General features: G+C 37.1%; 1 protein-coding gene and 1 long non-coding RNA gene across 3 annotated transcripts; one reads left to right on the top strand and one right to left on the bottom strand.

The window, feature by feature from the left end:
• Window positions 1–365: 365 nt before the first annotated feature.
• Window positions 366–11,088, top strand: LOC132165371 (serine/threonine-protein kinase VPS15). Of its 2 annotated transcripts, none has more exons than XM_059575899.2 (11): window positions 366–777; window positions 1,285–1,407; window positions 1,499–1,544; window positions 1,641–1,801; window positions 3,853–3,932; window positions 4,523–4,628; window positions 4,903–5,079; window positions 5,183–8,341; window positions 9,666–9,913; window positions 9,997–10,096; window positions 10,546–11,088. In XM_059575899.2, exons 1-11 carry the CDS (start codon window positions 505–507, stop codon window positions 10,720–10,722), a joined length of 4,650 nt encoding a protein of 1,549 aa, XP_059431882.2. In that variant the 5' UTR covers window positions 366–504; the 3' UTR covers window positions 10,723–11,088. The 2 variants fall into 2 exon arrangements, with proteins under 2 accessions (XP_059431882.2, XP_059431883.2); XM_059575900.2 differs by having other exon boundaries at window positions 4,903–5,073.
• A 1,508-nt stretch (window positions 11,089–12,596) lies between these two features.
• LOC148582121 (uncharacterized) lies at window positions 12,597–13,777 on the bottom strand. The gene is made up of 4 exons (XR_015909764.1): window positions 13,509–13,777; window positions 13,276–13,392; window positions 13,049–13,192; window positions 12,597–12,874 (listed from the first exon to the last, which is right to left on the bottom strand). It is a non-coding gene; the product is annotated as an uncharacterized LOC148582121 (long non-coding RNA).
• Between the last annotated feature and the right edge of the window lie 38 nt (window positions 13,778–13,815).

Here is a 13,815-nt window from a genome sequence, read left to right on the forward strand (position 1 = left end):
GATAAACCTAGAAAGATAACTAATGCAATCCTGACTCTAAAATAAATAACTAGATAATTGAAATACAAATAGACACATGTCTATCTCTAATATAAAAATACTGATAACAAAACTAATCTAAATGAAATCTAATTCATTTTAAATATAAATCTACTATAATATAATGTCTATTTTATCCCTATGTTACTTCCATAACAAAATCTTTTTTTTAAAAAAAACGTAACTAAAAAAAAAGTAATTAACCCTTAACTTAATTTCAATGAAGTTTTATATCGCTTGAAAAAAAACAACCAAGTACTGTCCGTTAACTTGGAAAACCCATCCCCACAAGCCACGACTGCCACGTGAGCAAACCCAAATAAAAAAGTTTGGGAATCCAGTCAATCCACCAGTGCGACGCTGAAGGCAAGCGAAAACCATCCACGCCACCTTCTGACGAGACAGTGGTTGCTCGGAACGCAAACGCAGAGGAATGAAAAAAACGGAGCTAAACTGAGGCACGGAATGGGCAACAAGATCGCTCGCACGACCCAAGTCTCGGCCTCCGAGTACTACCTCCACGACCTGCCGTCGTCGTACAACCTGGTCCTGAAGGAGGTCCTCGGCCGAGGCCGGTTCTTGAAGTCGATTCTCTGCAAGCACGACGAGGGCCTCGTCCTCGTAAAGGTCTATTTCAAGCGCGGCGACTCCATCGATCTCAGGGAGTACGAGCGCCGTCTCTTCCAGATCAAAGAGATCTTCCGCTCCCTCGACAACCCCCACGTTTGGCCCTTCCAGGTCCAATTCTTATCATTTTTTTGGGGATTTTAACCATGCGTTGGGCTGCCGAATAAATGCGAGAAAATATTAATGGAACTTTGGTTTTGAATTCTAATACACCTATGTGGCTTATTTTAATTGAGCTGAATTAGGTACTATAAATGTTCAAGTTCGAAGTTTCTGTTTGGTTTCCAATAAAATTGTAATGGAACTTGGGTTTTGAATTCTAATACACCTACGCGGATTATTATAATTTAGCTGAATTTGTTACCGAGAAAGTTGGGGAAGAGAGGAGGATAAAGATTGTTATTACCGTGCCTTGTGTTGTGCTGAATTTGACGAAAAGAGAGGTCCGGAACTTAATGCAGTTGAATTAGATAACAGTACTAGTTGTGATTTCAAGGGCGTTTATGTTTTGGAGGTTGAATTATGAAAAATGATTTAGGGGTTTTATTTTCTTAGGTTTGTGTTGAGTAGAGCGTTATTGTTTTGAAATGCTGATATGGTGGTAGTGTTCTCTTGCAGTTCTGGCAAGAAACAGATAAAGCAGCTTATCTTTTGAGGCAATACTTCTTTAACAATCTTCACGATCGGTTGAGTACTCGGCCTTTCCTCAGCCCTGTCGAGAAGAAGTGGTTGGCTTTTCAGGTTTCTCTTTCTCTCATTCTAAAACCCTGAATTGTAAGTGTTTGATGGGAACGGTTACTCTCAGCATTTTTATTTTCTGGTGGATGTGCAGTTACTTCTTGCCGTGAAACAGAGCCACGAGAAAGGAGTTTGCCATGGTGAGTTATAATAGTTCAAGGAATCCACTTGTGCCATGATGTTGTTTTCGTGATCTTATGTTGGTTTTCTTTCTGTTAACTCTTGCATCTTTCCAGGTGATATTAAGTGTGAGAATGTGCTGGTCACATCTTGGAATTGGCTTTACCTTGCCGACTTTGCATCCTTCAAACCCACTTACATTCCCTATGATGACCCTTCGGATTTCTCCTTCTTCTTTGACACTGGAGGAAGAAGACTCTGTTATCTTGCACCTGAGGTAGGTTCTTAGTTTTTTTGTTTTTATACTTATTTCATGTCTTTTAGTTTCTTTGATCAAAATTCTATATGATGATTATTTTCTTAAAAGTTATGATTCATGTCCAGTCACTTTGGGTGAGCCATCATTTGTGTCAGTGGCGTCTACTGTGGGTTTGCATCCTTGATTGTTATGTGTTTTTTTTTTTTTTTTTTTTTTCAGTTGCTTGATAAGAGTAGATGATTTTACTTGAAGCTGCAAGCCTTCTTTGAAGGAAGAAAGAGGAAAGAAAATTAAAGAGAAAATGAAAGAAGAAATAATGAGAGATATGGAGAGAGAAACAATCAGGGTAGAATAGTAGGTTGAGAAAGAGAGAAAAACTTTTTTATGAATTCATACCAATTATCATTTATTTTGAGTTATTTTCTCGTTTTCCCACAATAAAGTCTTATTTATAGGCTTAATAAATTTCTAGAACAAAAAAATTCATCTAAAATGCCAACTGATATTTCAAGATATTAGGATCCTTATATCATTTCTTAAAACAATAAAATTATAGCAACTTAAATAAGAAACTATTTCTATCTAATGTAAGCTTCCAAAAATAAGGACCGAAAGAAAAATAAATCCAAAAGTAAAGACGGTGTAATATAACTTTGTAGGTCCCATTTTGTTTTTGTATTAGATCAGGTTCAATTGCGAGATCAGGGTGCAATGCGTGGTCTCAGCTTTTTGAATATTGGTTACATTTTGATTGCTTTGAAGTGGAACTAATAACACTATATGCCTAAACCAAGACACGTGCACAAATTTTGTTAAATTTAGTCAAATGGCAACATCAGCAAGTGCCATTAAATTGATTATTATTTTTTTGTTTATTGGAGGCATGCAGATGCTTCAATCCTTGATGAATGTGTTCACAATTTCCAGGGATGTCATAATGGAGATGTAATTTTTTTTTTCAAATTTTTGATAATTGTTAAGGAAAACCTGAATATGATAATTGTTAAGCAACTTAGACCCTAATTTGGAGTTTCAGTGTTAGTTTGCCCCATTTGTCAATATCAGCCATTAAGTTGGACAAGAATATATAAAATGACTAAATTACCCTTTTATATGAAAAAAGAGTTCATTCTCAGGTTAAAAGTAATTTAGTCATTTCACATGTTTTTTTTTGGTCTAACTTAATGGTTGATTTGGATGGAAGGGGGAAACTGACATTAAAACTCCTAAATAGGATTCAAGTTGCACTGAGTTAAAATTTGTGAGGTAAGTGATATAAGGGTGGTAGTTAGGGGTGGGTATCGGTTATAATGATACCGGTAAACCTATTTTCGACAATTAACTGAAATTATTGGTTAATTTGATTAATTAACCGATAACATTTCGATAAGAAGTCATTCCAAAAATTTCGGTTAAAACAGTTAATCGGTTAACCGTGAGATTATTATTATTATTATTTTTTATTTTTTATTTTTTAATTGAGCTAAAAATTGATTGTTTTGGGCTAAAATAGCTTATTGAACAATTTTTTTTTTAAAAAAATTTTATTTTAAAATTGGCCCATTAATTAACACAATAAGAGTCCACCATATATATGTTTTACCAAAAAAAAATTTCTTATCGGTTAATCGGTTAACCGATAAAAAAATAATTATACTGATTAACCGAATCAAACTGATTTCGGTATAAAAATCCTTAACCGATTACTGATTGACTTCTGGTGGTAGGTGGTTAATTCGATTCGGTCGCAGTTGGTAGGCGGTAAACGGTTAATCTGCCCACCCCTAGTGGTAGTGTGTGTGGGGAAGTGTCATATACCCTTATATATATTTTCCTTATATTGTTCTCCTGACTATGCTGTGCACAACATTCTTGGTTTTTGATAAAAATCTACTCCTGTTAGGACAATTAATTTCTGTTTATTGGCTTGCATTTCTTTAATTTCCTACAATAGAAGTCTGCCAGTGAAGTTTTTAACCGCTATTAGTGATATGCATATGCATTCGTCTCAGCAATTTTAAATAAGATGACCATATAATTGGTTGTTTTCAATCCTGCTCAATTTTCAGAGATTTTATGAGCATGGAGGTGAGATGCAGGTTGCACAAGATGCAACTTTGAGGCCGTCTATGGATATCTTTGCCGTAGGGTGAGCATTATCTGCCTTCAGTATCTTACCTTGGAAGTACTGTTTTGAATTTTCAGTTTTGAAAGCAGAAGAATTGTTGATATAAGAAATTTAAACGTTTATTTTAGATAGATATGTCAAAAAAAACGTCATTGAAAAAATTATGCATATCTGTGGCATTTGATAATGAAAGACCGATCTTTGGAGAGTTTTAACGATTTTAATGATAATTTGATTATTTATCAAAAAAAAAAAAAAAAGAGAAGAGTTTTAACTATATTACTGGTGTGAAAAATTTCTTATCCTCAAGATAAACTAAAACAAAATATTTCTTTTTTGAAACTAAAACAAAATATTTCTTTTTTCTGCAAGTTTCATTCACTTTTTCTTTGTAAGGGGGAGAGACTGTTTCTCAGAAGTTGATTTCTTCAACAACATGGAGTGGGGGATTCAGATGGCCATTTTCACATGCTAATGGATTGAAATTGACATTCTATTTTGTAAATGATATGTTATAGTTTTTCAATTTTTTAAATAAAAATAAAATAGGCCCTTCCGTCTCTCTCTCTCTCTCGCCCTTTTGAGCTGCACTCATCATATTACTATTTTAGGTGTGTAATAGCGGAGCTTTTCCTTGAGGGTCAGCCACTATTTGAACTCTCCCAGCTTCTTGCTTACCGCAGAGGGCAATATGATCCTAGCCAACATCTTGAGAAGGTACTCTCTCTCTCTCTCTCTCTCTCTCCCATTTCTAGTCCATACTCTTTAGTTTGGAGCCATATTTTTTGAATTGAAATATTATCAAGTTGTCCATCTAGCCTCAGCCATTACTTTTTGGCCTTGGCTCCATTCTTATGCTGCCTTAGACTTGATCCATGTAACTTCTCACTGGTTTCTATGATTACTATTTATGGCTATGATTCTCTTACTTTCTTCATTTTGACTTTCATTCATGCTTAATGATTAGCCATTTCTTGCCAACTGGGTGCAGATCCCTGATTCTGGAGTCCGAAAGATGATACTACATATGATTCAGTTAGAACCAGAGTCACGACTTTCTGCTGAAAGCTACCTGCAAGAATATGCGGCCGTTGTGTTTCCAAGCTATTTCTCACCATTTCTGCATAATTTCTACTGCTACTTGAATCCTCGTCATTCGGATGTGAGGGTAATCAAACGTTTTAATGTACAATCAATTTTAAGATCTCAACCACTTTTGTTTATTACAACTCACGTATAGTGCATTGCTGTTCTGTAACTAATATATTTAGGTTGCACTGTGCCAAAGAGTTTTCCAAGAGATACTTAAGCAAATGATGAACAATAGGTCATCTGAGGATACAGGTACTGGACTTGCTACACCTTCTAAAAGTACTAGTGGTGAACTGTCGCAAGAGATGGTTGCAAAACAAAATGTCAGTTTGACAAAGGATTCGTTGAGAAAGAAAGAGCAGACAGAGAAAGGCTTAATTCATGATCAGTTTGAACTTATCGGTGATCTCAATACGCTTCTCAGGGATGTTAAACCGAATAATCATTACCCTGATGCCAAGCCGATGCTTGAAGATGCGCCCGATTCTGCATTTTCCCCAAGTCTTAAAAGCTATGGGATACAATCTCCTGGTGATCTACTTCAAACTATCTCCAATGCATTTAGGAGAAATGATCATCCCTTTCTGAAAAAGATTACAATGAATGATTTGAATACATTGATGTCAGAGTATGACAGCCAATCAGATACATTTGGCATGCCCTTTTTACCATTACCTGAAGATAATATGAGATGTGAAGGTATGGTTCTGATCGCTTCTCTTCTTTGCTCCTGTATACGAAATGTCAAGTTGCCTCATTTGAGGAGGGCGGCTGTTCTTTTGCTCAAGTCTTCTGCACTATATATTGATGACGAAGATCGGTTGCAGCGAGTGCTTCCATATGTTATTGCAATGCTTTCAGATCCAGCAGCAATTGTGCGTTGTGCTGCCTTGGAGACTTTGTGTGACATCCTGCCTTTAGTTCGAGATTTTCCTCCCAGTGATGCAAAAATTTTTCCAGTGTATATTTTTCCAATGCTTTCCATGCTTCCTGATGATCCAGAGGAAAGTGTAAGAATTTGTTATGCCAGCAATATTGCTAAGCTGGCACTAACTGCTTATGGATTCTTGATTCACTCAATAAGCATGAGTGAGGCGGGGGTCCTTGATGAATTGACTTTAGCACAGAAGCCATTGGCATCATCCAATGAGACGTCTGAACGACTTCAAAGGATAAATAGTGATGCACAACTAGCACAGCTGAGGAAGTCCATTGCAGAGGTCGTTCAAGAGCTTGTTATGAGTCCAAAGCAGACACCAAACATCAGGAGAGCACTCCTACGGGACATTGGCAATCTATGCTGCTTCTTTGGCCAGAGACAGAGTAATGACTTTCTGTTGCCCATCTTACCTGCTTTTCTTAACGATCGAGATGAGCAGCTAAGGGCAGTGTTCTTTGGGCAAATTGTGTATGTATGTTTTTTTGTGGGACAAAGAAGTGTGGAGGAATATCTTTTACCTTACATTGAGCAGGCTTTAAGTGATGCAACTGAGGCTGTAATTGTCAATGCTTTTGAATGCTTGGCTGTTTTGTGTAGAAGGGGTTTCTTACGGAAGAGGATACTGCTGGAGATGATAGAACGAGCATTTCCGTTGTTATGTTATCCCAGTCAGTGGGTACGAAGGTCAGCTGTCACTTTCATTGCTGCTAGCAGTGAGAGCTTAGGTGCAGTAGATTCTTATGTTTTCCTTGCCCCATTTATACGGCCTTTCCTCCGTAGACAACCAGCATCTTTAGCTTCTGAGAAGGCTCTCCTTTCATGTTTAAATCCTCCAGCCACAAGACAGGAATATTATCAAGTCTTAGAAAATGCCAGGAGTTCGGATATGTTGGCGAGACAGAGAAAGATATGGTACAAGATAGCACCAAATTCTAAACAATGGGAAAGCATGGATTTACTCAATAGAGGGTCAATTAAGAACTGGCCAGATAACCAACAAACTCCTGAGGCTCAAACACCTGTAGACAAGGCATTGCAACAGCCAGAGTTAAGTGAATCTGATGATGGTGAGGCCAAGTTGAGAGGTATGGGAAATTTTATGCGTAATGCTGCTAGCACAGTTGATATTCGTGATCCCCTATGCTCAGAAAAGCTAAAATTCTCAGGCTTTATGTCGCCACAGGTTAATGGTGTGAGTAGTTTTATGTGCGATAAATCATCAGAAGGCATTCCGTTGTACTCCTTTAGCTTGGACAGGCGGGCAGTTGGAATTCCTCCTGCCGCGTCTGATTCTCCATCACAAGCAAATTCCCCAGGAATTGGTTCATCATCCATACCTTGGATGGATCCTGTAAATAAATCATTTAGCTTGGCAAGTTCAGTTCCAGCACCTAAGCTTGTTTCAGGCTCATTCAGCATCAGCAATGGTTCTAAACAGTTCCATAGAGTGGTGCATGAGCCTGATGGCAATGACAATGATCAAATGGCCTATGCCAATACCAAATCTCAAGAGATTGGATCATCTGGCATGCTGAAAAGCAGTTCTATTACTGTGGAAGATGCCTCCACTTCAACTGATCTAATTGGACTGCCAGCTTTTGCACGGACATCATCAATTCCAGATTCGGTTTGGAGGCCACGTGGGGTGTTGGTTGCACACCTTCAGGAGCATTGCGCTGCAGTTAATGACATAGCTGTAACAACCGATCATAGCTTTTTTGTGAGTGCATCTGATGATTCCACTGTCAAGGTTTGGGATTCGAGAAAGTTGGAAAAGGACATCTCATTTAGGTCGAGGCTAACTTATCACTTGGAGGGAAGCCGGGCACTGTGTGCTGCAATGCTTCGGGGCTCTGCTCAAGTTATTGTTGGAGCATGTGATGGCATGATACATATATTTTCTGTTGATTACATTTCGAGAGGTCTTGGCAATGTTGTTGAGAAGTATTCAGGTATTGCTGATGTAAAAAAGAAGGATATCAAGGAAGGTGCCATACTCAGCCTTCTAAACTACTCTGCTGATAGTTGTTTCAGTCAGATGGTAATGTTTAGCACCCAAAATTGCGGAATCCATCTGTGGGATACAAGAAAAAACTCCAGCTCGTGGACACTAAAAGCAACTCCTGAGGAGGGCTACGTGTCTTCTTTGGTAACAGGTCCTTGTGGGAATTGGTTTGTGTCAGGATCTTCAAGAGGCGTGCTTACCCTTTGGGATCTGAGGTTCCTTGTACCTGTGAATTCATGGCACTATTCTCTTCCATGCCCGATAGAGAAGATGTGTCCTTTTATTCCTCCTTCAAATGCCTCTCTGCCTACTACTGCAAGACCCCTTATTTACGTTGCTGCTGGTTGCAATGAAGTTTCTCTTTGGAATGCAGAAAATGGAAGCTGCCACCAGGTACATGGAGATTGTTTCTAATAATTGTTTATTGAAAAACAAACACATGTAATGGCATCATATGAGTTAGGAGTGCCGATATTCACCTGTAAGGAACACACTAGTCATCAAAAAACAAATCTCCCCACCTCCCCTCTCTCTCCAAGGCCTCATACAAGGGTGGGGCAATAGGGAATAACCTATTCTTCCCTGCTCCCAAAACGAAAAGTAAAGTTTCAAGTAAAGATAAATTTTTTATATAATAATGACAGGATTTTTTTGGTAGAAGGCAAAGTTGCATTGGTAGAGAATTACAGTTCAACAGAAATTGATTGATAACATGCTGTGCTCTCTTTAGGATGCGACCTGTATTGGCTTGAAATTGTTTATTATCAGAACGTTCTCCATCTTTTATTCAACTGTTTCAAGTAGTTGGCTAAAATTGTTTCCAATAGAATCTAATTTTTCAACTCGTCAGCAGCCCTGGACTAGACCACCTCTACTCATTAAATTTACTCCTGACACCATGTTGAAGAAACCTTTTTTTCTTAATTAAGTAATCGGAATTTATTAAAAAGTGGAATAGCGCAATCCCAAGTATGTAGGAAGTATGCAAGAAAAACACCTAACCAGAACCAAAAAAAAAAAAAAAAGATCAAGAAAATTAGAAATATGAACAATCATAGGCTGTTCATTGGTAAAGAGTTTTGAAAATGAAGGCCTTTAACTCCACCACTGTTTACTCAGTCTTCAAAACTTCGATAATTTATTTCTCTTCTAATACCCACATTAAACAAGGCAAGATCATCTTCCACACTGTTACCAAACTGCCCTCTTCAACATGTAAAGAGATCCACCGCTTGACGAAGCATAACCCACTTTAACCCAAAAAGACAAGAAAATAGAATTCCATAAGGCACTAGTAATCTTGTAATGGAGTAAAAGGTGAACTACAGTTTCCCCACTCTTTTTGCACATGCAACACCATTCTACCACTGTGAGAGTAACTAATGAATAAGCTAAAGGGGAAAAATGTTAATGAGGTCAAGAGAATGAGCATAGCATGTGCCACCTCCTTTACTTAATTATTATGTGAAGTTCTACTGTAGATATATTGTAGTGGGAATCACAAAGTGGATAGTATATTAACAAAACTGCGAAGTGCCTCTTGTCTTGGAGTGAGGAGGGTGCATATTCATGTTTCATTATATGGATTTGTGTTCTTAACTGCTTATAGCTAGAATGAAGCACTTCAGAACTTCTAGTACTAATGTTTTTTCTTTTTTTTTTTTATCAATCTTTACCTAGTTAAATTCGTTGTCACATTATTAAACTTTTATTTTAGGTATTGCGAGTTGCAAACTATGATACTGATGCTGAAATGTATGATGGGCCTTGGGCCTTGGCAAGACCGTCGAGTAAGTCAAACTCTAAACCAGATCCGAGACGAAATGTCAATCCAAGGTACAGAGTTAATGAACTGAATGAACCTCCTTCCCGTCTTCTTGGTATCCGTTCACTGCTTCCCTTACCTGGGGGTGATTTGTTAACTGGTGGTACTGACTTGAAGATACGTCGATGGAATCATTACAGGTTTTGAACTAAATTTCAATCTTGTTTGCTTGTTTTCATGAGATTTCTGTGATTTAATTGTCTTTCGCTCTTGAATTTTGCAGTCCTGACCAAACTTATTGTATCTGTGGGCCAAACTTGAATGGAGTTGGGAATGATGATTTCTATGAAGCAAGATCTAGTTTTGGTGTGCAAGTTGTGCAGGTATGTTTTAGGTTTCTATCAATCTTTTACTAAATATGAGATTCAAATAATTTGGTAGATTAAACTTTCCTTCATGGAGTTTTGGCAAAAGATTGTACTTTTGCTTTTATTTCTTTCTTCTTTGTCAGAAGTTGACAAACTTTTTATTTGCACCTCCACCCTATAATTCTATTATCTTCCGACCTTCCTCAGTGCTTGTTTTATGGCAATTGTAAGTTGACCTATGATCAGTTTTTTAAGATTTAACTTTCAGTGATTAGGTGGAGCTTGTGAAAGTGTTTCTTGCTTCCATTTCCTTATTATTATTATTATTATTATTAATTTTTTGGGATGGGTACCATTTCCTTTACTTTTTTTTATCTAGAAACTGAATTTTTTTCTTAATTTGCTGTAACTCGTGCAATTAGAATGTGGGATGCTAAACTTGGTGCTTGTATTCTGGCTCACAGGAGACAAGAAGACGACCTTTAACTACTAAGTTGACTGCAAAGGCAGTTCTTGCAGCTGCTGCCACTGATTCTGCTGGTTGCCATCGCGACTCCATTCTATCTCTGGCTTCTGTCAAGTTGAACCAGAGACTCTTAATATCGGGCAGTAGAGATGGGGCTATCAAGGTTTGGAAGTGACTTAAGCATACCCAGTGGTATGTTGTACATATTTGGTATCAATGCTGGTAGATATTGTACATTATATTCTATAGATTAAAAGCTTTGATTCCCTTGCATAGATATCAAATTTTACCCGTCGTTTGTACAGCATGTAGGATTTGTCAGCAGTTTATGTTTTGGATGATATGTTTTATTGCTGTTATGATGTTTTAATATATATGCTTCAGGTAAAAACTGTGTCGATATAAACATTAGTAAGATAGTCATCCTGATTAATTTGTATCCTCTACTTCTACATGGAAAATTCAATTGCAACAATAAGTCCTGGTCTGTTGACTTGTCCTTGTGTATCTCCCCTATTAATCTCGAGAATTTTCGGAATCATCTAAATTACAGCGCTGAGCTTACCTTCTTTTTTATTTTATTTTTTTTCTTTCCAACATTTAGGAACAGTGAGGTTTGCAAGATGTTCTTTATTGTCATGTCATGGTGCATGTTGATTCATGCAGTGTGCAAGATACAATTTTGAGAACCTTCTTTCCAGGAAAAATATACATCAAACACCCGTTTTGTAGATGTGTTTTAACGTCATGGTTTAATGAGAAAGCAAGTTTTGGTCTCTTATTTAATTAGTTGTTTTGTTCTGTAAATTTATAAAAGAAGAAATTAGATTTGGGATTTGTTTTGTGCCCGGAGTCAAGAAAGGGGTTTCCCATTTTAGAAGATGCATATTTTTGGAAGAGTGGCTGTTGTGGGACTGGGACCTTGAGAATTTTGAGACACTCGGTTAATCTCCATAAAACTGGTAGGGTTTTCATAGTGTTTCAAGTGAAAGTAGCCAAGATGCTAAGCAAGCTAGGTGAAATTCTTGTGGTTGTGGTGTGTTCTTCGTTTTTTTCTTTTTTTGGCTAACTATATAATGGGTGTGGCTAAGATGAGGGGACTGAATCAATGATTGGTACATAAAATTTGAAATGAATGCAATCATAAGAAGAAGGTGGAGGTAGTACTAATTGAGAGTATGATTAGAATAATCTTAAGATGTTTTGATCATGTACAACTAAGGCTGGAAACGAACAATTTCAGGAATGGGTCGGATAAACTCAACTTGGAATCAGTTCATTTAATATGAAGCTATGAGCCATTCGTTGGCACAAAATTATGTTCGATTATTAAGTGAGACATACTCATATAAACTCGGCTCGACTCTATTAACGTTCGTGAACATAGCTCGTATAAGCTCAGCTCGACTCGTTAGCTCGTTTGTGTGTCTATATATATATATATATATATATATATATATATAAGTATGTATATTAATTATTAAGTAATAAGAGGATCTTCAGCATCAACATGTATTTTATCTAATCAAAAAATAATATTCTTTATTTTACCTGCTCATTTTTCAATACAAATTGATTTTCTATTTCATTCCATACTTTTTTTAAATATTATTTTTATTCATATTTTTTTATCCAAACAATCCAACTACCCAACCCCGTCCAATCCCCAATTTTTCTCTTCTCCCCATTGTTTATTTTTGCAAGACTATCTCTCTCTCTCTCTTTCTCTCTGTGTCCGACATGACCGAGGTTTTTGTATGGCTCCGACCTAGTCCCAGATCCTGGAGAGCTAGGACCTCACGTGACTCCTGGAGATTTACTCTTGGAAATCTCGTAGTTTCAGCCTTAGGCGCCAGGGCATTTTCTCTATCCAGAAAAGCCTCGGTCCTAGATAGAGTTTAATGAAGCTACGGATTAGGACTGATCAATTTTTTGTAATAAAAATTCAGATCATGCAAGTCATTTGGCATGCACTTTCGTTTTGAAGATTCTAACAACAAATTATTTGATTAGGACTTGCGATAGTGGCACAGATAGTCTGACCAGATCTAGAAAAAAACAAGGATATGTGCCTCTTTTGACTTCTGTTACGATACATGATGTTCATGAACCACATCAAAACGGGGAATAGATATTGTGCATATTCATGTTAGTTCACCATTGAGAATTAGTGAGGCATGTCTGACAGCTCGAGAGACTCGCCAAACTTCATGTTGTACTAAATGCCATGCCTCTGCAGTATTCACATACTTTGCCTCCTCAATGGCATCATTTATCCCAGGGAATGATTTAGATTCATAGTCATTGTGCTTTGAGGGCCCATAAATCTGAAAAGAGCAAAATAATAAATCTGGTGCCATTCTGTAATTACAATAATGCAATATCTTCAATTGGGTGGGATTGATTCAATTTTCATAACTGGAAAAATTGCTTTTACTTGATCTTTTGAAAATTATAGTAATTTCAATTCAGGAGTCATGTGTTGATTAGGAGAAACATACCAAATGCTTATACCATGACCTTTGAGAGAGTCCATCTTGGTCTGTAAATGCACGCTCTGCCATCATTAGCCTGTCATTCAGCTCTCTCACCTTCAAATGGTCTTTATTCCAGATTGATGCCCAACCTTTTCTTTCTTCTATTGCCTACAGAATCATACTTCATGTTTTTGATAAATGTAAAACGTCATTTGTTACAATATAGTATACAGAAACTCTCAAGTTTATACCTTTCTCTGGTTGATCACTGTGGCGGCTGCTTTTTGGAGCTCCTCTATGGACTTGAACAAAGGAGTTAGGCTTATGTTCTTATCTGAGATCTCAACTTTTAAGTCCTTTGTGTATGTCTGTTATTCCAGGATTCAATTCACTATGTTTGTGTTTGGCACTAACCTCAATAATAATAATTTGTGTTCCACAAGACTGCATGTAATGATTTTTGCAACTATTAACATTGACATACCTGCAGCTCCCGTGCATAGGAGAGATAGTTGTAAGGCAAAAACTCCTCGTCTGCTAACCAAAGGGCTACTAAACCCCAAACACTTGCCACTGTTTTTCAAAATAAATTTGAAAAAATTTAAATGTTTTGGGCACTTAGATTAAGATTTATTATTAGCCGATCCAGGATTCAGTGCAAAATGTTACTTTTTAGAGATATAAATGGTTCAATGAGAGCTGAAGTAGAAAGATATGAACGGGAAAGTCCTAGTATTATTGTAGTATATCGTTGACATTTTTGAGTGGGAAGGAATCCAAAAAAGTTTGTT

This window comes from Corylus avellana, unplaced genomic scaffold (genome assembly GCF_965113065.1).
Source record: "Corylus avellana unplaced genomic scaffold, dhCorAvel1.hap1.2 HAP1_SCAFFOLD_307, whole genome shotgun sequence".
NCBI classification, from domain to species: domain Eukaryota; kingdom Viridiplantae; phylum Streptophyta; class Magnoliopsida; order Fagales; family Betulaceae; genus Corylus; species Corylus avellana.